The sequence below is a fragment of the Triticum urartu genome, chromosome 7, assembly GCF_003073215.2.
Source record: "Triticum urartu cultivar G1812 chromosome 7, Tu2.1, whole genome shotgun sequence".
Taxonomy (NCBI): Eukaryota; Viridiplantae; Streptophyta; class Magnoliopsida; order Poales; family Poaceae; genus Triticum; species Triticum urartu.
Genome location: NC_053028.1, coordinates 183,268,539 through 183,295,506, shown reverse-complemented (window position 1 = coordinate 183,295,506; position 26,968 = coordinate 183,268,539). Strand labels below are relative to the sequence as shown.

At 43.3% G+C, this 26,968-nt stretch overlaps 1 protein-coding gene across 4 annotated transcripts; it reads left to right on the top strand.

Moving 5' to 3' along the window:
• LOC125525670 (proteasome activator subunit 4) lies at positions 1-26,878 on the top strand. Of its 4 annotated transcripts, none has more exons than XM_048690669.1 (35): positions 1-354; positions 2,310-2,412; positions 2,498-2,610; positions 2,690-2,812; positions 3,725-3,826; positions 3,917-4,082; positions 16,092-16,208; positions 16,551-16,618; positions 16,703-16,804; positions 16,903-17,119; positions 17,268-17,495; positions 17,587-17,714; positions 17,810-17,927; positions 18,029-18,244; positions 18,323-18,472; positions 18,568-18,644; positions 18,729-18,946; positions 19,154-19,367; positions 19,479-19,558; positions 19,628-19,745; positions 19,823-19,993; positions 20,315-20,483; positions 20,557-20,600; positions 20,796-20,838; positions 20,917-21,062; positions 22,063-22,157; positions 22,317-23,242; positions 24,115-24,369; positions 24,450-24,545; positions 24,909-25,087; positions 25,444-25,525; positions 25,765-25,886; positions 25,987-26,079; positions 26,340-26,493; positions 26,575-26,878. In XM_048690669.1, the coding sequence occupies exons 1-35, from the start codon at positions 194-196 to the stop codon at positions 26,614-26,616; spliced, it is 5,436 nt and encodes a 1,811-aa protein (XP_048546626.1). In that variant the 5' UTR covers positions 1-193; the 3' UTR covers positions 26,617-26,878. The 4 variants fall into 4 exon arrangements, with proteins under 4 accessions (XP_048546626.1, XP_048546624.1, XP_048546627.1 ...); XM_048690670.1 differs by having other exon boundaries at positions 2-354; positions 22,317-23,215; XM_048690667.1 differs by having other exon boundaries at positions 16,551-16,804.
• Positions 26,879-26,968: the final 90 nt, after the last annotated feature.

The following is a 26,968-nucleotide window of genomic DNA, read 5'->3' as shown; positions in this document are numbered from 1 at the left end:
CTTGGCCGCGGAGCACCGGTCGCCGAAGTCGCCCTCTGGCCTCTTTGGTCGTCGTCTCCCCCTCGCTCGTCTTGGAGGCGAAGAAAGAACCCGGCCGCTCATAAATTCTCTACCCGATTAAACCCCAACCAGAAACCCGTCACCCATTTCCGCCTCGCCTCGCCTCGCTTTGCATCGCAAGCACACAGCGGCGATGCATCTCTACAACGCGTGGCTGCCCCCGGCGGTGGCGGATGCCGCGCGGGGGGAGGCGGCGGCCTTCGCCGGCGCGGTGCGGGCGGCCAAGGACGCGTGGCGCCCCGACGACCCCGACTCGGCCTACGCCACGCTCAAGTGGATCTCCGTGTTCGACCTGTAATTCCCTCGCGCCCTTTCCTCCGTACCGATTCGATTCGATGCGGTGCGATTCGATTTGCTTTTGGGATTTTATATGCACAATCGCCAGTCGCGTTGCTCTCGTAATCCGGAGAGGTTTTGAGCGATTCCATTTCCATGACTGTGTGAAGGGTTAGCTTGGGGCTCGCGGTTGTGGAATTGTTGGGCATCCACTCTCTGGAGCTTGTTCGGCTAAGCCGTGAATGGGATGAGCGCTTGTACGATGGAGTCCGCTACTGGAAAACATAGTCAGAATTAGTTGTCATTGGCGTACATTTCTGTACTGTGACTCTGCTTTTGGGTAAAACACTTGCCACAAGGCTCACGGCCTAAGCTCCAATACCAAGCTCGTTTCTGAGCTTTTCCTGCCATCTTTAGCATCTTAACAAAAGTTTTGATGATTAATTAGTTCATGAGATGCTAATTAGCTACTACAAACTCTTTTGGGCACTAGCATGTAGCGGTGTTCGTCATATGTGATTGGTGGATCAGATTGAGGGATGCCAGGAGGCAGGGTCCATCTGAAATTATCTCTCTCGGTCTGTCATTGGTTTCTTTGCAAATACTGAAGCGTTAGGGTCTGTTTGTAAATATCTATTTATGCTTTCTTTTGAATATAATCAGTGCAAATGCGATCTAATAGACTGTGACCCACCTGATGATTAGTACCCAAAGATGGATATACACTATATTCTGCCCCTTTGTATATTTCAATTTGAATGATTTTGTCACAGTTGGATAAAGTAGTCTTCAACCTGTTTCTCTGCACCGCGAGCAACTCCAAAACATATAAATTGTAAAAATGTCGTTGTCACATTTGATTTGTAGGAAGTACATCTGTAGAAAAACCTAAGATTCTTGTAAAAGTATTTCCATTCAATATACGGAACAGTTACTTTGGTTACATACGGTAGAGAAAAGCAATCATATTGCTTCAATTCAGTTTCTATTTAGATGATTTTGAATGTGCTTGTGTGCTTGGAAGGGGAGCCTTGGTGTAGTGGTAAAGCTGTTGCCTTGTGACCATGAGGTCACGGTTTCAAGTCCTGCAAACAGCCTCTTGCAGAAATGTAGGGAAAGGCTGTGTACAATAGACCCTTCCCCGGACCCTGCGCAAGCGGGAGCTACATGCACCGGGCTGCCCTATTTGTGCTTTAAAGTTAATTTATTTTGCGATAAAAGCTGTATTATATATTTATATTACACTGTATGCTTTTCCAATTGTGTTATAGCCTGTCTCATTCAGATTTACATGCAATGTCTGCCCAAGTTGTGTTTTCTAAAATTGTATTGGGTTGTGATATTAATACTCTGGATTGATCTGTGAAGTAGTATTATAACGACTATGACTTATTAATTGGGCATGTGTTTTGTGAACATGTGTTCTTTGAGTAAAATATATAATTTATTTTGTTGATGGGGCCAATGAATTAAACTGCAAAGTTGATGGGCTATATATGAGATCTAAGACACACAATACACAGTTTAGATATATGGATTTGATTTTCATTTTTAATATGTGAGTGCCTCAGATATTGTTTAATTTACATGGGAATTTATAGTTATTTTCTATGTGGGGCCTTGGGAGGATATCGTCTTTGGAATTAGGCCGTGACTCCACATGAGTCTCCAATTAATGAATATGCAACGATAAACATGTACAATTCTTAACATGACCTTATACAAAACCCTTCACTTCATAACACTGGTTAATATATTGAAGTACACATGAGATTATAATGGCACTTTTATGTTATGTGGCACACATTTTCCCTTTCTCTCTAACACAGCAATTTCAATTGTATATTGAAGTGAGGCTATACTTGGAAGGGCACAACTTGTTTTTGTTGTAACATACTAACAATGTAATTGAATTTGGTTAATTATCAGGATTTATGTAGCAAATGTTGATGTTTGATTTTTTATGGATTTAGTTTTATCAAAGCAAAGAGTGACGTTGCTCCTGAGGACATACATGCTCTTGTAGAGCTTGGGTTTGGAATATTTCATGCATCGCAGAATAAGTTTGTTGTCCAGGTAATGGCCTGCAATTAATGATTTATCTATGTATAGTTAAGATCTTTTGTTCTTTGGTGATATACACTAAACAATTGGTAACCAGATAAAATGGGGAGGTTTGCTCATCAGGCTTTTCAAAAAGCATGCGGAGAGACTTTCACTTGATGTGCAATGGAGGCCGCTTTACGAGACATTGATACAAACCCATTTCAAGAGGTACAGTTCTGAACACACATATTTTCTGGTGTCGAAAGAACTACATGAGTTAACATGGTGAATGTCATGTTTATTTCAGAAACATGGGCCCTGAGGGCTGGAAAGTAAGGCAGCAACACTTCGAGACCATCACCGGCTTAGTACATGCCTCTAGGACTTTCTTTCCTGAAGGTGCAGCTGCTGAGATTTGGTTGGAATTCAGGTTTGGCAGTTTCTGTTTGGCATATTCAGCACCCGTGTTTATTTTTTCCCGCATACTTCTGCATTCTTGCTTCTATGCTGCTTTGATCTTTCTTGATTCATTGGCATATTATCCGGTGAAAATGCGAATTGGTGAAAATCCTGTCAAAATCCAACTTGGAACTCATGTCCTTTGATGGACCGGCTCAATAAGAGAGGGAGACTAGATAACCTTTATTTATTCCTTTCCTTAACAAGATGTACTTGCATCCATCGCTTAGCTGAAACTTTCCTAGCAATCTTCACTAACAAATTTTATCTTATTCCCTAAGGCTAATATCTAAGTAGTACTAGTAGTTATCTTGTCTCAACTATGGAACCAAAAGGTAAGGAATCATTGTTTTCTAATCAGCGACAGGGTAACACTTGCTATATCTTCTCATACTGTTTGTTAATGGAGAAATGGTGCTTAGCCATGCATATTTGGGTACATGCTAGATTATAAGCAAGTTTGGAGACATGTACAATGCCCATGCAAGTTTGGGATCTGCGAGAACTTTAGGGACTTCCGAGTGCTATGCTACACCTGTGCTAGGTTAGAGACTTGAGTGTCATGATTCTGCTATTTTAGAAATCTATGATGCGATTATCGCTGTCCCTTTTCCATGATAGGCCCAATAGAATCTAAAAAAAATGATAAGTCCTATAGGAAATATCCATAAGCAGCTGAATGCTTGTGTTTTATTTGCACTGTTTTTTTGTTCCTTCTGTTGCTACTATCAATGTTATTGTTTTCTATACTATTAGTATTGTATAAATTCGAAAAATAGCACAAAGTGTATCAATCGTTTCTTATCACCACAACTGGAAATTTGTGCTTGGTGAGTTCTGCCGAAATAGAACTGCCTGACCTGATACTGTATTGGAACCACAGGCCGTTGCTGGAAAATCCATGGCATAACTCAGCATTTGAAGGTGTTGGATTTGTTAGGCTGTTTCTTCCTGCAAACTCGAGGAACCAGGATCACTTTACGACGTAATTGAAACGGTCACATATTTGATCAATGAGCTTCCTTATGTTGCCAAACATCTATTCTTTTAACTAACTTATGACACTGATTTGTAGTGATTGGATTGCACAATGTCTACACATTTGGGACTCTGTCACAAATTGTAACTTCTGGGATATCCAATGGGCTGCCATCATAGCACGTTGCATAAAAAATTCCAGATCCATTGAATGGGAGAAGTTTCTGCCGCTATTGTTTACAAGATACTTGAACATGTTTGAGGTATGTCTGGCTTTCAGGTTGAATTCTTATGTACCTTTTTTATGGGGAGACTGTAGTGAAGGCCCTGACGGTGGAGAGGAGGGGTGGGGGTGGGGGTGGGTGGAGATGTACAAACAGTTTACATACACCAGCGACTCGAAAAAATAGGCAACAGAATCAACCCAGCTATTCTCTCCTAAAAAAATGTTCCATGGACATGGCAACTGGGCGTGACACTGTCTAAAATCTTCACATTGTGTTATTTCCATATATGCCACACAAAAAGGACAGACCCAGTGCTAGAAGCTCCCACACCAGATGGGGTATGGGGAAGGATTATACGAGGCAAGCCTTACCCCTGCACAGTGCAGTGCAGAGAGGCAGTGTTGAACCCAGGACCTCTTGGCACAAGTGGGGAGTACTTCACCACTGCGCCAGGCCTGTACTTCCCATATGTGCCACACAGCGGTTATAATTTTTTTTCCCATGAAGAGCGTCTGTTGGAAGTTGCTGCTCCAACCGACCATGCTAAAGGCACTTTCCAACAACAGGTGATTGCACATTTGTGGGCACCATCATAGCGCATCATGCATGGAGAATCCTCCGACACATCAAGCTTTTCTTTTCCGAAAAGGAAGGACAAGCTTCCTGGCCTCTGCATCCTCAGATGCATACAACCATAATTTCATTAAAAAGATACCAAGTATCAAGACTGAACACAACGGTTTACAATAAACGAAAAACTGAAGGATAGCCAACATCTCTATCATCTACCACTAACCTATTACCGGGGACCATATTCCTCTGGTAAAATAGTTGGGACTAAGCGATGTACATGATACTCCAAGATAACGCGCCGTCAAGAAGGGATTGCAGCTCATACGTCGATGTTGCTGAGTTTTTTTATAAAAGGTCAATCCTGTGGTTATCACCCCCGGAGGAGCTTCGAGCTACACATCTTGGGAAGGAAACGACTCACGTAAGCCAATGTTTCTTGATCTGACCAAAGAGGCTGACCAAGGGTTTTTACCCACAGAAAACGCATACTCCGCGCTGATTCACCAATACTGTTGTCCACCATCTCTGCTGACCGGTGCCTGCTGTCCTAGCTGGCTCATCGTGTGTCCCTCGACGTGCCATTGGATCCCGCTCAAGCCCTCTGCTTGTGTCGGGATCAGAGAAGTTTGCCAGATGCAACCCTGACGTAGCTGCCGGCCAAAGAGTAGAGGTCGTGCTGCCGCACCACATGCTGGTTCACCGCTGATCGCTTTCAGGCTGCTGCGCAACCGATCCACCACTTCATGGTGGTCATGGCCATAGCCTCCACAGTCACCACTCGCACTAGACTACAGCCCAATATCGCCACCTACGCACCTGGCCACTGCGAGGGCGCACGGGATCTGAATGCACCGGCAACACCGTGCAAGGTGCATGAGATATGAAGTATTTGTGTTTCATCTTATACGTCTTTGTTGTGCAACTTACTTAAGCTTTCATATGGGTTGGAATATGTGTCCATTGGAATGAAGCTGTTACTAGTTCCATTTATTTGTTGCAATTGGCCTGTCGGATTCCATCCAAGTTTTTCACTCTTACATGAAGGTGGACCAAAGTTTTCTTTTGAGGTGCTGGAAGCATAGCCGAGTGTTTCTATAATAGGCATCGGTGATATTGACGATGCGGCATGCTTGTGTTTGCAAAACATACAAAGAATATATAACTTCAGAGTAAAGCTTCCAGATCTGATAAAACTAATACCATCATCTTATCGGTAATTTTTCATCTGCTGAAGGCGAGAAACTGACATCTGTTTTGTTCGTTTATGAGATGTTTCCTCTGAAACTAAATAACTAACTTTCTTCAACTGCATTCATGAAGAAATAATAATGAGAAAAAAGTGAAAACATCAAAACAATGATGATCAAGTGAAGGAAGGGGTCGAAAAGATGAGTATGGAAAAACAACATACAGAAATTTTTGCTTTTTTGATGATTTCTCCCGAACAGAATGTTTTCCACTTTCTTAAAATACTTTCAAGAAGGAATACAACGACAACAACAACAAAGCCTTTAGTCCCAAACAAGTTGGGGTAGGCTAGAGGTGAAACCCATAAGATCTCGCAACCAACTCATGGCTCTGGTACATGGATAGCAAGCTTCCACGCACCCCTGTCCATGGCTAGCTCTTTGGTGATACTCCAATCCTTCAGGTCTCTCTTGACGGACTCCTCCCATGTCAAATTCGGTCTACCCTGCCCTCTCTTGACATTCTCCGCACGCTTTAGCCGTCCGCTATGCACTGGAGCTTCTGGAGGCCTGCGCTAAATATGCCCAAACTATCTCAGACGATGTTGGACAAGCTTCTCTTCAATTGGTGCTACCCCAACTCTATCTCGTATATCATCATTCCGGACTCGATCCTTCCTCGTGTGGCCACACATCCATCTCAACATACGCATCTCTGCCACACCTAACTGTTGAACATGTCGCCTTTTAGTCGGTCAACACTCAGAGCCATACAACATTGCGGGTCGAACTGCCGTCCTGTAGAACTTGCCTTACTTTCAAGAAGGAATAATGGGAAAAAATGATAAATGATGGAGTGTATAAAAGATGAGCAAAGTCACAACAAGACTAAAGCAATATAACATACAAGGAAACATGGAGCTTTCCTTGTCTTGGAGGCTACATACGTTGACCGCTTTTGCCGAAAAAAATCTAATAGTTAGAGGTCTGTACAAAGGCCATTATATTGTATTAAGGGGCATGGAGGTCCATGTATCATCATTAGATTCATTGCTCCCGATAACTGTTTTTCGCCAATATAGTACCAACCACACCTTGTCCACTATAGACTATTGAAGTACTATAGTGCACTATTCCAAGATGATGTAGGGTAGAGACCCTATAGCCCGATCTTTCACGAAAGGAGCGGATCCCGGGGAAAGAACACGAAGAACACGAGGATGAACGGAAGGTAAACACAAGAGGAAATCACTAAACCGACATGAATAAGTCACACATGGGCTAGATCCTCGAGTACATAGAACGATACACGAATCCACGGACAACTAGGGACGATACACGGTAACCGGTTCTCCTCCGTGAGGAGGTCTTGAATCCACAAGGGGATCTTCTCCGCAAGGAGGTCTTGAATCCAAGGTGGATCTTCTTTGAAGAGGGGCCGCGGTCTCTCTCGAGGAGTAGATCCGATATGGATGAGCAATGCTCTATCTCTCAAATGAGCTAAACCAATGCTAACCCTAGCTAGGATGAATGGGGGGTCTATTTATAGTCTAAGTGCAAATGGGGGCGAAGTGAAGGGGTACATGGGCCTCAGGCCCGAACACTGTGCGCAGACAGGTACCGGACGTCCGCTGGGGACCGGTCGTCCGGTGTCTCAGGAGCTGCCGGACGTCCGGTGTCCTCCGGTCGTCCGCTGGTTCCGCTCTATGATGGGGGTGCCGGACGTCCGGAGGCTCCGGACTTCCGCTGACTTCGGCTTGGGTGCGGTCGCGCCGGTCGTCCGGTCGGGGTCGGACGTCCGCTCATTGGCCTCGGTGCAGGGGCACCGGTCGTCCGGTCTGGACTGGATGTTCGCTCGTTTGCTTCGGGTGTCGGGGCACCGGTCGTCCGGTCTGGACCGGACGTCCGCTGGCTGGGACTCGGCAGATGCTTCAGGCGCTGGACGTCCGGTCTCGGCCGGTCGTCCGGTGGCTGGGTCTTTTCCGGCAGCCCTTCTTCTTCTCCGTCTTCTCGTCCATCTTCCTCTTCTTCTTGTCCTTGCTCCTTAGCTTCTCCATTGTACCTGAGTATGCACAAAGTATCCATATGAGGTAGTAGCCATGCTTCATGTGCATCGAAGTGGAATTGTGAGAGGAGAGATGTCATCTCGGTTTCAAGGGCTCTTGCACGTGATCGAGTCATGGGTCCGGTAGGCACTTGATGAGACGATGGTAGGTCCATGGGGATGACCTTGGGATGCTCCGCATCATCTCCCCTCCCTTACGGAAGATCCGTCCTCGGATCAAAATCTTCATCACCATGGAAGGGAGAGAGATCTTTGACGTTGAAGATGTCGCTCACGTTGTACTTGTTGCGCGGGAGGTCGATCTTGTAAGCGTTGTCGTTGTAGCGTGCAAGCACCTTGAAGGGTCCATCCGCTCGTGGTCGAAGCTTGGATTTGCGTTCTTGTGGGAAGCGGTCGTTGCGAAGGTGTAGCCACACTTGATCACCAGTGTTGAAGACCATAGGTTGCTTGTTGAAGTTGAGCTTGGTCGCAAGGCGTTGAACTTGGCGCTCGATGGTGTTTCTTGTATCTTCATGCATCTTCTTGAGATGTGTCACACGCGCACTTGCGTCCAAATTGATGCGCTCTTGGAGTGGTAGAGGAAAAATGTCCAATGGTGACAATGGGTTGAATCTGTAAACGACCTCGAAAGGCGACTTGCCGGTTGTTGAGTGTCTTGCTCGGTTGTAGGCGAACTCGGCGATAGGTAGGCACTCCTCCCACTCCTTGATGTTCTTCTTGATGAGTACTCGAAGTAGAGCAGAGAGTGTGCGGTTTGTCACCTCCGTTTAGCCGTCGGTTTGAGGATGGTACGCCGTGGAGAAGAGTAGCTTGATTCCGAGCTTGGCGCATAGGGTCTTCCAAAAGTAGCTAAGGAACTTGACGTCGCAGTCCAAGACAATTGTCTTTGGCACACCATGGAGACGCAATATTTCCCTACAAAAGAGATTAGCAACATGTGAAGCATCGTCTATCTTGTGACAAGGAATAAAATGTGCCATTTTGGAGAAACGGTCCACAACGACAAATATGGAATCTTTCCCATTGCGAGTTTTTGGCAAACCAAGTATAAAGTCCATGCTTATGTCCTCCCAAGGTTGGTATGGAATTGGTAAAGGCATATAGAGACCATGAGATTGAGCTTTGGACTTAGCTTTGCGGCATGTCGAACATCGGTTGGTGAAGCGATTGACGTCCCGAAACATCTTTGGCCAAAAGTAGCTCTTCGAGAGCGTGGTGAACGTCTTGTCGCGTCCGAAATGTCCCATTAATCCTCTTCCATGCGATTCCTGCAAAAGCAATAAACGAAGGGACGACTTGGGGATGCAAAGTTTGTTAGCTCTCATAAGATAGCCGTCTTTGATGTAATAGCGTTCCCACGATGTATGCGACAAACACTTGGCATAAGGAGTGGCAAAAGTCTCATCATGCGCATACAATTCTTTGATATGCTCGAAGCCAATGATATCTAACTCAAGTTGCGTGACTAGCATGCATATGCGGGAAAGAGCATCCGCTACGATGTTTTCTTTACCCTTGATGTACTTGATGACATAGGGAAAAGACTCAATGAATTCACTCCATTTAGCATGACGCTTGTTCAACTTAGTTTGACCCTTGAGATACTTGAGGGTCTCATGATCGGTATGAATGATAAACTCATGGGGACGAAGGTAATGTTCCCATTCATGTAAAACACGGACTAAAGCATATAGCTCTTTGTCATAGATGGGATAGTTGAGTTGCGCTCCGGAAAGTTTCTCACTAAAGTAAGCTATGGGTCGCTTCTCTTGCGTTAACACACCTCCTATGCCATTACCGCTAGCATCGCAATGAATCTCAAAAGGCTTGTCGAAGTTGGGTAAAGCAAGCACGGGAGCATGAGTAAGCAAATTCTTAAGCTCATTGAATGCGGTATCTTGGGATGGTCCCCAAATAAACGGCGCATTCTTCTTGCTCAAAGCATGCAAAGGCGAAGCAATGGTGCTAAAATCCTTCACAAAGCGACGATAGAAACCCGCAAGACCAAGAAAACTACGCACTTGATGCAAGTTGGTTGGTTGCGGCCAAGTCTTAATAGCATTGATCTTGGACTCATCTACATGAACACCCTTAGAAGAGATCACAAAACCTAAGAAAACGAGCTTATCAACACCAAAAGGCATTTCTCCATATTAGCATAGAGACGCTCTTTTCTAAGAGTTTGCAAAACGGTGCGAACATGGGTGACATGCTCTTGGATAGATTTGCTAAACACAAGAATGTCATCGAAGTAAACCACAACAAATATACCAATGTAAGGGCGAAAGACATGATTCATAAGGCGCATAAAAGTGCCCGGTGCTTCCGAGAGACCCATAGGCATGACTAACCACTCATACAAACCAAACTTGGTTTTGAATGCGGTTTTTCATTCATCACCCTCTTGTATGCGGATTTGATAGTAACCACTCTTAAGATCAATTTTGGAAAATATAGTGGCACCACTAAGCTCATCTAGCATATCATCTAGGCGTGGAATGGGATACCTATAACGAACGGTGATAGCATTGATAGGTCTACAATCGGAGCACATGCGAAAGCTACCGTCACGTTTTGGCACAAGAATGACCGGTACGGCACAAGGGCTCAAACTTTCACGCACATGACCATGGTCTATGAGATGCTTTACTTGCCTTTGAATTTCTTTGGTTTCTTCGGGTTTGACGCGGTAGGGAGCTTTGTTCGGAAGTGGTGCTCCGGGGATGAGGTCGGTGCGGTGCTCAATGCCTCGTAGTGGAGGTAGTCCCGGAGGTAGCTCATCGGGGAAAACATCTTGAAATTCCTGCAAAAGAGAAGACAACACTAGAGGAAGAGTGTGAGAAGTGTTAGTTTGTGTTGTATTGTCCTTGCACACGAGGACGTAGTGTAGGACACTAGATGGGTTCTCACACACTTCTCTCATCTCACGTTTGGTGGCAAGTAGAACGAAGTTCTTGTTTTCGCTCATCGTGGAGGCACTCAATTTGGGCTTGTGGCGCTCACTCTCTTTTTGGTGGTTCACTCTCTCACCATTCTCTCCACGATGGGTGGCTTGCTTATCGGCGATCACTTGGCTTGGAGACATAGGTCGTAACACAAACTCCTTTCCTTGCATCTTGAAGCTATAGTGGTTGGTACGCCCATTGTGGACGACTCCTCTATCGAATTGCCATGGTCGTCCAAGGAGAAGATGGCAAACGGTCATTGGGATGACGTCGCACTCCAAGGTGTCTTCGTAGGCGCCGATTTTGAAAGAGACTTGTACTCGGTGCTCGACTTGGATGGTACCGGAGTCACTAAGCCATTGCACTTTGTATGGATGTGGATGCTTCGTCTTGGGCAATTGGAGCTTGGAGCAAAGTTCTTCACTTGCGAGATTGTGACAACTCCCTCCATCGATGATGACCTTGACAGATCATCCATTGATGCCGGCCTTGGTGTGGAATATGGTGCATCTTTGGTCTTCTTCTTGGTGATGTTGGAGAGTCAAGACTTTGGAGACAACAAGTGCGGGACTTGAGTTTTCATCACAAAAGACTTGTTCTTCTTCATTGTTCACTTGGCGGTGCATAGCGACTTGCTCAAGGGCTTCCATTTCTCCTTCGCTCATGGAATCATAAGTGCCATCGTCGTTGAAGATCATGGTGCGCTTGTTGGTGCACTCATAGGACTTGTGGCCTCGTCCGCCGCAAGTGAAACACTTGAGGGAACTCGTCTTGACGGTCTCATCGGTAGGGGTTGTTGATGATGAAGCTCTTGGCTTGAAGTTGCTTGTAGTAGGCGAAGCTTTCTTGGAAGTCGACTTGTCGATGTTGGAAGTAGACGGTCTTGTAGTTTGTGTTGGCGTCGTTGAAGCTTGGTTATTGGAGAAGCCGTATGACTTGGATGAGAATTTGGCATACTTGAAATCATCTTGCACTTGGCGTTCCGCTTTGGTAGCTTGGTGCACGAGCTCGATGAGATTTGAGTATGGTTGGAAGTCGGCGATCTTCTTGATGGGATGATTGAGTCCATTCAAGAAACGTGCCATAGTTTGCTCATCATCTTCCGTCACATTGGCTCTTATCATTGCAATCTCCATCTCCTTGTAGTATTCTTCAACGCTCTTGGTTCCTTGCTTGAGTTGTTGGAGTTTCTTGAAGAGGTCGCGGTTGTAGTAGGTAGGCACGAAGCGTGCTCTCATGACATCCTTCATTTGTGCCCAAGTAGTGATGGGTGGATCACCTCTTGCCTCGCGGCGCTCAATGACTTGTTCCCACCAAATGAGAACATAGTCTTGGAACTCAAGGGATGTCATTGCGATCTTCTTCTCTTCTTCATAATTGTGCAAACGGAAGATCTTGTCAACTTTCAATGCCCATGAAAGGTATTCTTCGGGATCGTTGCTTCCGTTGAACTTGGGCATGGTGAACTTGAGCTTGCCGTAGCGTTGCTCTTCATTGTGTTGGGGTCGGGGATGATGACGCCCATGTTGTAGATGATTGTCCAACTTGTGGTGCTCTTGACGCGGAGGGTTCCCATTGTCTTCATGCTCTTGATGAACTTGATGGTCTTGGCGAGCTTGTGGAGGAACGCGTCGAGCTCGAGGGGGAACTAGACGATGCATGTGAGCTTGAAATCGTCGTTCATGAAGTTCTTCGCGAAGTGCTTCCTCTTCTTCACGGGCTTGTCGGCCTCGGTCGGCAACGGCTCAACTCGCATCACGTAGAGCTTGTTGCGTCTCAAGTGCTTGAGCGTCACGGAGTTGTTGTTCTTGACGTTGAGCCTCGGTATTTTGTGCATTTTGGTGTAGACGCGCGCGTTCTTCCTCTTCATGTTGGCGTTGTTGTTGCCGTTCTCGAGCTAGCGCAAAGGCTTCTTCGGCTTGACGTCGACGGCGCTCTTGAGAGTCGGTGTCCCGAAGCGGATTGAGGTTTGCTTGATTGTCAGTGCGCGCGGCTCGACGAAGAGTGTTCGAAGTCGGTGTACTTGAGTCGGAATGGCGACTTGAACGGCTCCTTCTTGAAGTGGAAGAAGAGCGGTTGAGCAACAAAGCGCGATTCTCGTCCATCCTTGCGTCATTCTCTTGCTTGTGATCGTCGAGCTTGTGGTCGAAGTAGTCCCTTGTACGTTGCTCGGAAAGTCGCAAGTCGGCGGCAAGGTTGTCGATGCGTTCACTCATAGCTTGTTGCTCTTGATGCAAAGCACGTTGTGCACCGAAGAGATGACTCTTGGTGACGAAGGAGTTCATGTCGTCGTCTTGCTCCATGAAGAGTGGGTTGGTAGAAGTACTTGACCTATCCATCATTCCAAGACAAGTGTGAGTGGTAGAAAGAGAAGAACGAATACCAAATGTACCTTGACCGAAGTTGAAAGTGAATCGATGATCACTCCAATGTAGGACAAGGAAATAGCCCAATTGGTACGAATTCTCGTCGGTTTCTCACACCTACACAAGTAAAAGCTTATGGTGGAGCTTGGTTAGGATGGTGGCACAATTTTTAATGTGAATGTAAGCAAGATTCAATAATGTTGGAGAAGATTCGCAAGATGCGATGTAACAAGTAGACCAAGCATATACGGTACACAGAAACACACACGCAAAAAGATAAGTGGGGTTGTGCAACCAAGGGTGAGCCAAAATGTGGAATCCACAAAAAATGCTCTTGTTGCACAACACTAGAGAGACGCTAGCACGATTGCACGATAGGCGGATACAAGAACTTGTGCACAACCTACTTAGCAAAAATGCAACTACTTCTATCCCAAATATGTTTTATGCAAGGTGTTGCTATGATATGATCCAAGATGATCGAGTATGACAATCTTATTGTTGTATGATGCTATGGTTCTTGCTTAAAAGCTCTTTGCTTAAAAGCTTGGTTGGCTCTTTGATGTTTGAGCTCTTTTCTCATGCAATGCTTGACGAACCAAGATAGTAAGTGAGCATGCGATGACAACTTAGTGACACAAGAGATGATACCAATATAGGCAACAATGATGTATGTATGTATGCTATGGGAAGTATGATCACTAAAGTGCATAAGTCTCGTTGCCGGCAATACTCAATGGCTAGTCTCGATGGGTAAGCAATGCAAAGGAGTAAGGCGATGATGGCTATCAATGTAATGGCAAGAGTGATATGTCCAATACCAAGATGAGGTTACCGGTCTTGCTTCCGGTATGGTGTCAAAATGGTGGCACGAATACCAAGTCGTAGTCGAGGTGGTCGTTGTTGATGACCGGTGTTGATGACGCGTCCGTGGCGAAAATGAGCGGCGGTGGTGTCGATGTCGAACCGTACCTAGATAGCCGAAACACAAAAGGATACGGTACCGCAACTCAAATTCTCAAAACCAAAGGCGATCAAAATCGTCGGAGTAGGTATCGGTTAGGTGGTGGTGTGGGTTGGGATATTGGCAAAGATTGCGGAAAGTCGGTGGTGGTGTAGCGGATGTCCGGTAGTGGACGGATGTCCAGTCGCCGGTCGTCCGGTCGGGTCGAACGTCCGGTGCTTCCTGGGTCGCCGGACGTCCGGTGATGTGACGGTCGTCCGGTGGTCGGGGTCAACCGAAATTTTAGATCCGGGAGGTGATTTTGGGGGGAATATGGGGAATTTGGGAGGGATTTCGAGGTGGAGATGGTGGGTGAAGGCTAGATCTACTTGCAACGCAACAAATTCACGGATCAAAACCAACAAAACATCATCAAAACTCACAAAACACAAGAAAAAATTTTAGGGCTAATTTTGTGGGGATTTTCGGATTAGGACGAAAAACAACAAAATCAAGCTAGAAAAACGAAGAGGGGGCTCCGAAATCGTGATGAACCTGGCTCATGATACCAAGATGATGTAGGGTAGAGACCCTATAGCCCGATCTTTCACGAAAGGAGCGGATCCCGGGGAAAAAACACGAAGAACACGAGGATGAACGGAAGGTAAACACAAGAGGAAATCACTAAACTGACACGAATAAGTCACACATGGGCTAGATCCTTGAGTACATAGAACGATACACGAATCCACAGACAACTAGGGACGATACACGGTAACCGGTTCTCCTCCGTGAGGAGGTCTTGAATCCACAAGGGGATCTTCTCCGCAAGGAGGTCTTGAATCCAAGGTGGATCTTCTCCGAAGAGGGGTCGCGGTCTCTCTCGAGGAGTAGATCCGATATGGATGAGCAATGCTCTATCTCTCAAATGAGCTAAACCAATGCTAACCCTAGCTAGGATGAATGGGGGGTCTATTTATAGTCTAAGTGCAAATGGGGGCGAAGTGAAGGGGTACATGGGCCTCAGGCCCGAACACTGTGCGCAGACAGGTACCGGACGTCCGCTGGGGACCGGTCGTCCGGTGTCTCAGGAGCTGCCGGACGTCCGGTGTCCTCCGGTCGTCCGCTGGTTCCGCTCTATGATGGGGGTGCCGGACGTCCGGAGGCTCCGGACTTCCGCTGACTTCGGCTTGGGTGCGGTCGCGCCGGTCGTCCGGTCGGGGTCGGACGTCCGCTCATTGGCCTCGGTGCAGGGGCACCGGTCGTCCGGTCTGGACTGGATGTTCGCTCGTTTGCTTCGGGTGTCGGGGCACCGGTCGTCCGGTCTGGACCGGACGTCCGCTGGCTGGGACTCGGCAGATGCTTCAGGCGCTGGACGTCCGGTCTCGGCCGGTCGTCCGGTGGCTGGGTCTTTTCCGGCAGCCCTTCTTCTTCTCCGTCTTCTCGTCCATCTTCCTCTTCTTCTTGTCCTTGCTCCTTAGCTTCTCCATTGTACCTGAGTATGCACAAAGTATCCATATGAGGTAGTAGCCATGCTTCATGTGCATCGAAGTGGAATTGTGAGAGGAGAGATGTCATCTCGGTTTCAAGGGCTCTTGCACGTGATCGAGTCATGGGTCCGGTAGGCACTTGATGAGACGATGGTAGGTCCACGGGGATGACCTTGGGATGCTCCGCATCACAAATACTGAGGCGAGTGCAATGTTCTCTTGGATGTCATCAAATTTCTTGCTAATCCGAGTCAAGCTTATATTCATTCTTCAGTGTTATGAAGCCAAATCTAGTTGGTACTTAGATTTTGTTTACTGTAAATACCAAAAATATTCATACAGTTGGTATATCACAACGTTCGTCATATGTTATTCAGCTGTCAGATTTAAAGTAGCATTATGTATGGTAAATCCATTAAAGTAGGATTACATAATCTTTTCCACAATCATTAATATATTTTTGTCTCTGTTGCTAGGTTCCTATATCCAGTGGGAATGGGTCGTACCCTTTTCCAGTGGAGGTGCCTAGGAACACAAGATTTTTGTTCTCAAGTAAGACCAGATCACCTTCCAAGGCAATTGCAAAGTCTGTTGTAAGCTATCCTTATCCTTTCAACTATTTTTTCTTGACAGCTTGTGGAAGATTTTATGCACTTAAGCCTTTAATATTTGATGTCTTGGTATCGGCATAAAATATGCATGAATAATGGGGCCAACTTTCTTATGATTCTAACCACTTGTTCAGTCACTAGCTAATAATTTATGGTGTATTCTGCTGATAAAGTTATCCCTGCTATTCATGTTTTAGTTCATATATAACAAACTTGCCATAGAAAAAAAATACTACAGCATGATATTTTGTAAACATTACGGCTTGTTGCATTGTTTAACCAAAGCAAGATACGACTAATATTATCTTTTATTTTTGTTTGCAGGTGTACCTTTTGAAGCCTAAAAGTCTGGCACTGGAACAATTTGAGAAGCTCATAAATTTTCTAGAACAGTTTGTCTTCTGGTCCTTGTACTTCTTTTTGCTTGTCGCACTGGCTCTTTATTTTGTTTTAACTTATGTCTTTCTGGCATTTAGATTCTATCATCCATCAAATGGGGGTCGCTGGACCTACTCATTGGAGCGTTTTCTGCGGTATCTTGTTTTTTACTTTGAAAGACGTCTTCAACATGAACAATTGTAAGTGATCAATCTTAACTCATGCTGCAGCTTGAAGTATCTTGTGCCACATGAGAATTTTATTGCTTGCATCATCTGATTTAATAATGGCAATGCAGTGACACAATGGATGAGAAAAATGAGCAGTTCTGTTTGGGAAAAGAAGAGAGAGCTGTTTTTATCAAAGTAGTGCTGAAATTACTGGATCGTGGTCAGTACAGCAAGGACGATTCTCTTGCTGAAACAGTATCCATTGCAACTTCAATCCTGTCTTATGTCGAGCCATCCTTGGTGCTTCCGTTTGTCGCAACGAACTTCCAACTAGCCTTGGAGACAGTAAGTTTGGCAACACATGCAGCATACCTGTTACTATTTTTCTTGAGCTTGGATGTCATTACGACGTGCAGGAGCCCTAAAATATGCCAATATTTATAGTTTTCAGTTAACTCGCAAGCAAGCTAACGACTTTACTTTTTCCTGACAGACTACTGCCACCCACCAGTTAAAGAATGCTGTCACATCTGTCGCATTTTCTGGACGGGCGCTTCTTCTAAGTTCTTTATGCTCAACTCAATCTGGTGATAGTAGCATGATTGATACACTCTATGATCTTATTGTCACTTCCCTTTCAAATGCATTGCTTGGTATGGATGCCAACGATCCACCTAAAACTGTAGCTACGATGCAATTAATTGGCTCAATATTTTCAAATGTAAGTATTTATATGATTTAACCTTGTCTTTGCACACTGGTTTATGATATTGCCGTGCAGCATTTAGTTAACCATTGTTTGGTGCTTATAGCTGGCTACAGTTGGTGTTAGTGATGATGTGCCTGCTTTCCTCCAAACTTCCTCTCTATCGGATTGGCTAGATGAATTCTTTTGTCGGCTGTTTTCTGTGCTTCAGAATCTGGAATCAAGTAGTGCCATGTAAGCTGTGGTTGCTAAACTTTTAAATTGTCATTACTACTGAATTATTTTTGGAGGACATGCTAAATGATATCTTTCTCTTTTTGTTGTGGCAGCGCGGAGGGTTACCAGACCTCAATCATGCCGGGAACTTTTCTCGTCGAGGACAGCCCTCACTATTTTTGCATGCTAGAAATAGTTCTGGGAAAGTTATCAAAAACCTTATTTAATCAGGTATTGCGCTTTTTTAATTAAATGCTCCACCTCCTTGTCCTAAAAGGTTTAACATGTGAATTTTCTGTCATGCTCATGCTTCTTGATTTTCCAATTGGCAGTCCCTTAAGAAAATTGCCAAGTTTGTCAATGCAAATATCCTTCCTGGTGCCACTTCAGAAGTTGGACTTCTTTGTTGTGCCTGTGTTCATTCATATCCTGAGGAGGCTTCAGTCTACCTTGTAAAGCCTATCTTAATGACTATCATGTCCTCCTTCGAAGGTACCCCCACAACAGGTTATGTTGGAAGAGAAGTTCCTAACAATATGTCTACTAAGGTTCGTTCAAAACCTGTAACATTTGTTGGTTGAGCTCTTACATTCATTACACACCAGCTGCCTTGTATGCACATGCAGGCTACACTTTCTCCTGCTCTAGAAACAGCATTGGACTACTATCTGAGGGTTTTGGCTATATCCATCAGTTATGCGGGTCCTGTCTTACTGAGCTATAGAGAAGAATTAAAGCACGTAATAATGTCTGCATTCCAGGCCCCTTCATGGAAGGTTTATATTTCCTCTTATCTTTCATACATTTCGACAGACAGTCACCCATTATATGTTACACTTTGAAATGATGAATTCCCTTTTGGAATAATCAGGTCAATGGAGCTGGTGATCATCTCCTTCGCTCTGTGCTAGGAAGCCTGGTTTCATTTTATCCACTAGATCAGTATAAGTATGTCTAGCTTATTTACATCTGTCTGATTTTATCATTTGATCTTTAAAAGATGTTATCCAACAAAATCTTGTTATTTTATAGGCCATTTTCTTGTCAGTCCATTGCTAATATTATTGAGCCATGGGGTTGTTCAAAAGCTCATCAGGACAGGGACGTTGAAATGCTTAATTTTCCTCCGAAGTGGCATGATCCCAGTCAAGATGAACTATCTTTTGCAAACGAATTGTTAGAATTTCATTTTCAGTCGGCTGTGGAAGAGCTTTTGACTATTTGCCAGATGGAAGTTCAGTCTGAGACAGGTACATATATTCTTGTTCTGACCAACGAGATAACCCTGTATGTTTTTTTCCGGCTTGGTTATGCATATGTTAAAGCATGTATGCTAATCTGACAGGAAGCTGATTACACCAATCTATGTTAATAATTAAGTTGTTTTTCTTATTTTTGTCATTGTTCTCTTTGTCCGAGTGTCCCCTTGATACCCTGTTATTCTGTTCTTTTGGCAGGAGATGAAAAGGAGCACCTAAAAATAACGCTATTGCGCATTCATTCTGCATTGCAGGGTGTAATGTCGTGCTTACCTGAACTGCGTCCATCATATAAAGATGGGAGGTCCAATGTAGTAGAGCCCAGTTTCTTTATTGCAGGATCTTCTGGTAGCACCGTTGGCAGCTCAGAGATGCGTGAAAAGGCTGCAGAACTTGTGCACATAGCATGCAGGTAATGTACATTCGTACTGCACCCAGTTCTACTTACTAATCATTTTAAAGCTTATTTGCTTTCATCATTTGCAAGTTTATTTATTCTCAGCATTCACAATTCTTTTAACAGGTACTTATTAAAGGAAAGAACTGATGATAGTATTCTCCTAGCACTTGTAGTACGCGTGATTGATGCTTTGGTGAACTATGGTATGATAGCTATCTTAGAAACTTGCACACTGTACTTTTGACTGCTTACATGACAGTGTACTGCTGTAGGTAGCTTGGAATATGATGAATGGTCAAGTCATGTTCAAGCTTGGAAATTAGAGTCTGCTGCCATCATTGAGCCTCAATGCAACTTTATTGTTCCATTCCATGCTCAGGGCAAAAAGAGGTATATATTGGTCCTACTTTCTAGTCTGATTCCATTACATGGATTGCGATTGAAATTCAGTCTCTTATTTCTATTAGACCTAGATGGGCACTTGTCGATAAAGCACACTTGCATAATACGTGGAGATGTTCACAATCATCATACCACAGATACCGGACAAATGCCAATGTATCTCCGTCTAGCCTCATGGTTAATTTGGTGAAGGATCTCCTAGATCTCTCACTACACAACTATGAAACTGTTCGCTCGTAAGCTCTCTTTCCCTCTTTATTTACATGTGACATGTAGCTTGCAACTTCTGTTTAGGCTGTTAGTATGTATTTTCGTTCGAATATTACCATCAGCATAATACATAGTAACTCGAGAAACTGTTGATTCTGACTACTGTATGTTTCTGTTTTTCTCTGTTTTTGGAATATAACAACGCACAGTTGTGGATATTGATTTGTTCGTAGTTTTCTTTATCTGGCTGATATTGATCATGACCCCATAGCAGAAATGAAGTTTCGATCAAAGGGTTATGTGGTCATACATCAGTGACCTACTTTACTTTGTTACCATGTTTCCAGGTATGCTGGAAGATCGCTAACAAAAATGCTGAAGCGCTGGCCTTCTCTAATTTCTGATTGTGTTCTTACCCTGACTGAGAATTTGCGTGATTCGAAAGCCCTGGAACATGTGGTGCTTGGTTCTTGCAGCATTCTCGCATCACAGACTGTTTTGAGACACTTGACAACTGTATGTCTATTTCACAATCATATATAAGTTATATCAGTGATTTTAATTATATTAACATAATTGTTCAATGTAGGATTCTGCTTCCCTCTCTTCATTTATCATGGGAATTTTGGGAAGGTAATTGGCAGATACTCTAGGTTTTCCCTAATCGTTTCTAATAGCTTAGAACTACCAGTACTGTTTCTTTACACATACACAAAAGAATGAGTATTTAACACTCAACAAACAAGGAAAGAGAAGCATGCAGTATCCTTTGTTAAAAGAGCACCTTATTGATATGTATGTACTAAATCTAATCTTCTTGTTCTGTAGCTCTCATCATGAATCGATAAAGTGTCAGAAAGCTATTACTGAGGTAAGTTTCATAAACATAAGACGGAGAAAACTAAAACATGATATTTGCCACTAAATATTCTGTATATGATGTTTACAGCTCTTTGTGAAATACAACATACGTTTCTCTGGAATATCAAGGTCTTTTTTCAAGAATTCTCAAAGTCTGGCTGACAGGCCAGGATTTCTTGGATTATTTTCTCAAATTAATGCTTTGGGCTTTGAGACTAACAGTCTACATTGGAGGTAAGCTATATGCCAACTCTATGCCAAAAACTGCGGCATCTGTATTAACATCTAGCACTTACGTTTTTTCTTACCTTGAAAAATACCTAAGACCTCTCTGTTTTTGACAAATATGTCAAACAAATTCCCTCTATTATTTTTTCTGGTTCTCTAATTTAATCTTACCATAGATAATTTCTTACGAGTTCCACGTGAGGCTTGATATGGCCTAAAAGTGGGCAGAAAGAAGGCAAGCAATTTTTTCATCTAAATTGCGGAAGCCGAAACTTGAACCTGAGACCTCTTGGCTCTGATGCCGTATTAAGTTTTTTATGCACCAACCAGTAGAACCATACGTCCGAACTGATGGAAATGGTTGGGCAATCCACATATACTTCAATATAGACCACTGTGCAGTTTGGATGGTACTAGAAGCTGGTCAGCTTAAATATGTCTTACCTTTTCCGAGATGCATGTTTATGTTGACTTCGAAACTTAGTATTTCTGTTGTTACAAGAACCGCAAATCTGTTGACATGTTTGTCCAAAGCGTTGCTCTGTAACTGCAAGACTGCAATATAGCTGCATTGTTGCAACAATTATAGAATCTCGTGCCCCAACAAGATGATGCAGGGTGTATGGAAAAAGGGTGTATCTGTACGCTGGGAGGTCTGAATATGTTGTAACCATATATGCAGCTGGCTACTTGAGCACAACATTTCTTGTTGGCAACATGGCGTGTGAATTGTGATGGGATGATGGGACATGGTTCTCATAATTCTGGTGGAACTGGAGGAATTTGATAATTCTCTAAAGCTTTCTTCTGAACTGATTTGTCATTAGAAGCTTTCCGTATGTAGTAGCACTCCTACAAAGACAATAGCGTGAAATCTACTATTCCTTATTCATCCCAATAATTTGATCTCAATAATAACTGTCATGCCATTCTGTCGGAATAAAATGACTATCTTCCCTGCTATTTACATACATTTTATTTTAACCTGTAAGCTGTATACTTCCAGGTACAACCTGATGGCTAATAGAGTACTTCTGTTGCTAATTTTGGCATCTAGAAGTGAGCCTGACATTTATTCACAAATCCTGGCAGAGACTGCTGGTATGCACAGCTTCTCCTGTTTGTAGTTTCTTTTCGTAACATTGAAATGAACATGTATGCCATATTTTCATTGTCATTTTCTCCAGCTGCACATTCCTGAAAGAACTTCCGTAGTCATGGGTTTGTCCTTCATTGTTTAAAATATCTGTTTTATGCTAGGTCATTTCTTAAGAAATTTGAAGAGTCAACTCCCCCACTCAAGGATGCTTGCAATATCTGCTCTGAACACACTATTAGAAGGATCACCTCACAAGGCATCTGTGGAAGATTCACAACAATCATTAGATCACCCTGAAGAATGCAATATTTTGTCAACAGGAAGGCTTCTGAATGACATAATCCAGGAGGAAGGATTCATGAATGATACACTAAACAGTCTCTCACATGTACATATTATTTCTGATAGTGATGGTTCATCAAAAGCAAGTTATGGTGCTTCATCGTTTCAAAGCGGATCTGATAAAGCAATCACTTACTTCTATTTTGATTTCTCTGCCTCATGGCCATGTACCCCTAGTTGGATTTCTTTAGTGGGCGGTGGCACATTCTATTCCAGCTTTGCTAAGATATTCAAAAGGCTTATACAACAATGCGGAATGCCAGTAATGTCCTCACTTCAGACTGCACTAGAAGAATTTCTGAGTTCAAAAGAAAGATCAAGGCAATGTGTGGCGGCTGAAGCTATGGCGGGCATGCTTCACTCTGATGTCAGTGGGGATTTGGAGTCTGGGAGTGACTGGTTGATGCTTCAATTGCAGAAGGTTGTGTTAGCTCCATCTGTGGAATCAGTTCCTGAATGGGCATCTTGCATTAGATATGCTGTTACTGGCAAAGAAAGATCTGGAACTCGTGCTCCTGTTCTCAGGCAAAAAGTATTAGATTGCTTATGTACAGCAGTTCCTCAGTCTGTAGCAACTAGTGTACTTGCCAAGAGATATTCTTTTCTGTCTGTTGCTCTAATTGAAATTTCTCCACATAAAATGTCCCCAGCAGAGGAGCAGTACCACGTTACAATTCTCAACGAACTGCTTGACAATATGAGTCACTCATCTGCACAGGTAATGTCAGATCACTTCGATGTGGAGGTACCTTTTTCCTTTCTAATTCCATTGTCTTTAATGAAGTTGATACTATGATCACACCTAAAGAATATTTCCTTGACATATCTAGCAAAATCGGCTGCCCTTCTGTCGTAGGACTTAATTGAGTGTTGCATGTTGTATAGAACATGTTCTTGAGCACCCTTCACTAGGATTCAGGGTCTATATCAATGGTATGATATTGTGTAATCGGGCTTGCTATGTGCTGGATTAGGTTCCTGTAAACTGGATTGCACTTATATTAAGTCTTGGACTATCTTCGTGGGTGACTGGCATAATTATCAGATGTGTCCGAACCAGAAGATACATAAAGCGCTTATAGGCTCGGACCCTCTTCTGGTGGGTGACTGGCATAATTGTCAGTTGTTCAGATGTATCCTTGCTAGCTCTCAGCTACTTGACAAAACACGTTTTGCATGTGAAATTTGGTTAATAAATTCATTTCATTGCTGCTGCCACAAGTGGAACCCTATAATCTCAATTGAAAATGTAGCCTATATTATTAATTGCAAATTAAGGACGCAACCATACTAGTTCTCAACCCCCCCCATATAAAAGAGGAAAAAAAATGCAATATGGATAGAGCAAGCGTACCAAGAAAAAAATGAAAAGAAATAAACACATACTGCCACACATTTCAGATTCAAGCCTATCAAAGGTTATGGCAGAATCAAATTGCCATGGCTACTCACCATAAATTCCCGCTAAACTCCCCATCTCATTCCCAATTGGCACTGTCAAAATTTTCTGAAGTAACGACAAGCTTTTGATAATAAATGGAGCCCAGATGTGTAAAGAAATATAGTTATCTCGAAAGAAAACAAACTCTTATCCATTTCCTTTCATTTTGATTCCAGGTAAGAGAGGCGATTGGTGTTGCTATGTGTGTCGCATGCTCGAATGTGAGATTAGCTGGTGCACGTTCACCGGGAGTCCTGACAGAACAAACCGGAAATGAATATTGGTCTAAGCGTTTGACAGATGGAGTTACTGAGTTGTCTGTGAGTATACAGAACAATAGTCAATCTAAGCAACTTGAATTGGCATCCGATTCATCCACTGTGAATGGCTTGGACAATAAAGAGGAGGCTGACGCTAAAAGAATGGAAACGGTGTTATTTCATAACTTTCTCCAGGTTGATACGTGTACTATTCCGTTGCTTCATTCTAGGCTTATGCTTTTCTTTTGCAGATTTTCCATTTCATGATTGCATCTCTGAAGTCTGGGAGATCTTCCGTTCTACTAGATGTTATTATTGCACTCTTCTACCCTGTTCTATCATTACAGGTATGCATTGTGGTAACTTCGCTGTAGTGACATAACCCAATCTTCCATGAAAGGAATTTTTACCTGTACACTCGTTTTTCGTGGTGTTTTGAGAGAAACAAGAATAATGAAGTGGAAGAATTTTCTCTTTTGATTTGCTAACCATATCTTAGAAGTCCAGTAATCCTTCTATCTTTCTGAAGAAAAACTGAAGTTTGATCCTACCTACTAAAATTCTTGAAAGTTGAGATTTTCTTTTGAGGAGAAGACAAAAATATTTTAAACCTTCCAGGAGGTCATCTTTTTTTTTTTGTGGAGACAGGTACTAGCAATTGTTAGAATTAGGAATTCTAACAATTTGACTGCCCTGTTATGTTTTTGCAGGAAACATCAAATAAAGATTTGTCATTGCTTGCAAAGTCAGCTTTTGAATTGCTTAAATGGCGGACTTTGCCGCGCCCTTTTCTTGAAACAGCTATTATGGCTATCCTTTCTTCAGTCAGTGATCCCAACTGGCGAACCAGATCAGCGTTGTTATCATATCTCAGGACCTTTACATACAGGTTCATACCCTCTCTTCTGATTGCTATTTTTCCAGTATTAGAATAAATGTTTTTTTAGTCCGCAATGTGTTCTTCTCTAGTTTTATTCTCAGTGTGAAAAACTTACCTTTGATACTACACTGGCAGTGTCAAAACCTAGGTCATTGCTGCAAACAGCTCACTGACTGTTTCTATGGTAGTGTGGCGTGACTTGTGAAGTGTATTATGACGTATTTTTCTCATTGAGGATGATAGAGACTTACATTATCTTGTACTTGCAGATCTAGTCTTCTTGATGGGTTAATATTTCTTAGTTGTCATGTGGTTTTGTGATTCTCCCAGTGGTCTTGGAACTAATCGAAAGTTAATTGTCACAGGCACACATTCATTCTTTCTGGCTCAGAGAAATCACAAATTTGGCAAACAATTGAGAAGTTACTTGTGGATAACCAAGTTGAGGCAAGTATATATCTTTATTTGGCCTCTGACTCACTCAACATTTTCTTTCCACCTGTTGTGTTATTCAAGAAATGTGTACAATTTGTACTCCTGACATGAAAAGCACTAAGAATATCGATCTTTCTACTTCTAGCCTTTTCCTTGGTATAATGGATACATATGAGTGTTGTTCTTACTAAAGGTCCTCTAAGTGAAGATACCTGTTGCTAATTGTATGAACTTTACCATTCTATACTCAGGTCAGGGAGCATGCTGCTGGTGTTCTTGCAAGCTTAATGAAGGGTATAGATAAAGATCTATCGAAGGATTTCCGTGATAGATCATATGCACAAGCCCAACGTATCCTTGATACGAGAAGAAGGTAAACTTTGTACTGAATTCTGATATTACTGTAGTATTTTGTGTCACCGATTGTTGAGCAGATAATTGGCTAATACATGTGAATGTTTTTCATGTTGCAGAACTCCAAAGTCCGGCCATTCTGTTGCTACCATACATGGTGCAGTACTTGCTCTGACGGCTTCGGTGCTTTCTGTCCCATACGACATGCCAAGGTACTCGCTGGCCTTACCTTATTTGTTGCATAGTACTCCCTCTGTAAAGAAATATAAGAGCGTTTAGATCACTAGAGTACCTTATTTGTTGCATAGTACTCCCTCTGTAAAGAAATATAAGAGCGTTTAGATCACTAGAGTAGTGATCTACTCTTATATTTCTTTACAGAGCGAGTTGATAGCAGGTGGCATCAGCAACAGATTTGTTGATAGTTCTATTGCTCCATAACCCACACTTACGTCAGCCCTGGTCTTTGCAGCTGGCTTCCTGGTCATGTAACACTACTGGCCCACTTCATCCGCGAGCCGTCTCCTGTGAAATCTACTGTGACAAAGGCTGTTGCTGAGTTTAAGAGGACACACGCCGACACTTGGAGCATCCAGAAGGATGCCTTCACAGAAGACGAACTGGAGGCAAGCTCAATATCTTCAATTGCTGGTTTGCTGCACACGTTGATGTCATTTCTCACAGTTTTGCTCAATTTGCGCTTGCAGGTCCTCCGGGATACATCGTCCTCGTCATCGTACTTTGCTTAGATTCAGAGACTGATACCAATACAGTGATAGCAGATTTTATGAATTTGGCCAGGAGGAAGACTAGTTGCACTGGTGATAGAAAACTTTTATGTTATTTTCAATCGATGAACTGCCAGTGATGATCATATATCCATAGTTGCATAAGGTGTATTGTAGTTTCGTCAATAAAGGCTTTCCTTCATACAGGCGATAGCTTTGATATATGGACTTGAATGAGTATATATATGGAATGAGCTTCTGCAGTTATTATTATTTTTGCTAAGCACCGGGATAGCAGAAGCGGGCAAGAACTCGCAGGCGCACTGCTAGTTGAACGCACGGCGGTTTCGCCTACTAGAAATAGTAGGCGAAA

Excerpts from the sequence above, each read along its gene's own strand:
- LOC125525670 (XM_048690667.1), top strand. The coding sequence starts at position 194 with ATGCATCTCTACAACGCGTGGCTGCCCCCGGCGGTGGCGGATGCCGCG. Across the intron at positions 19,746-19,822 it reads CATGCTCAGGGCAAAAAGAG|ACCTAGATGGGCACTTGTCG; the intron begins GTATATATTGGT and ends TATTTCTATTAG. Across the intron at positions 21,063-22,062 it reads ACTAACAGTCTACATTGGAG|GTACAACCTGATGGCTAATA; the intron begins GTAAGCTATATG and ends GTATACTTCCAG.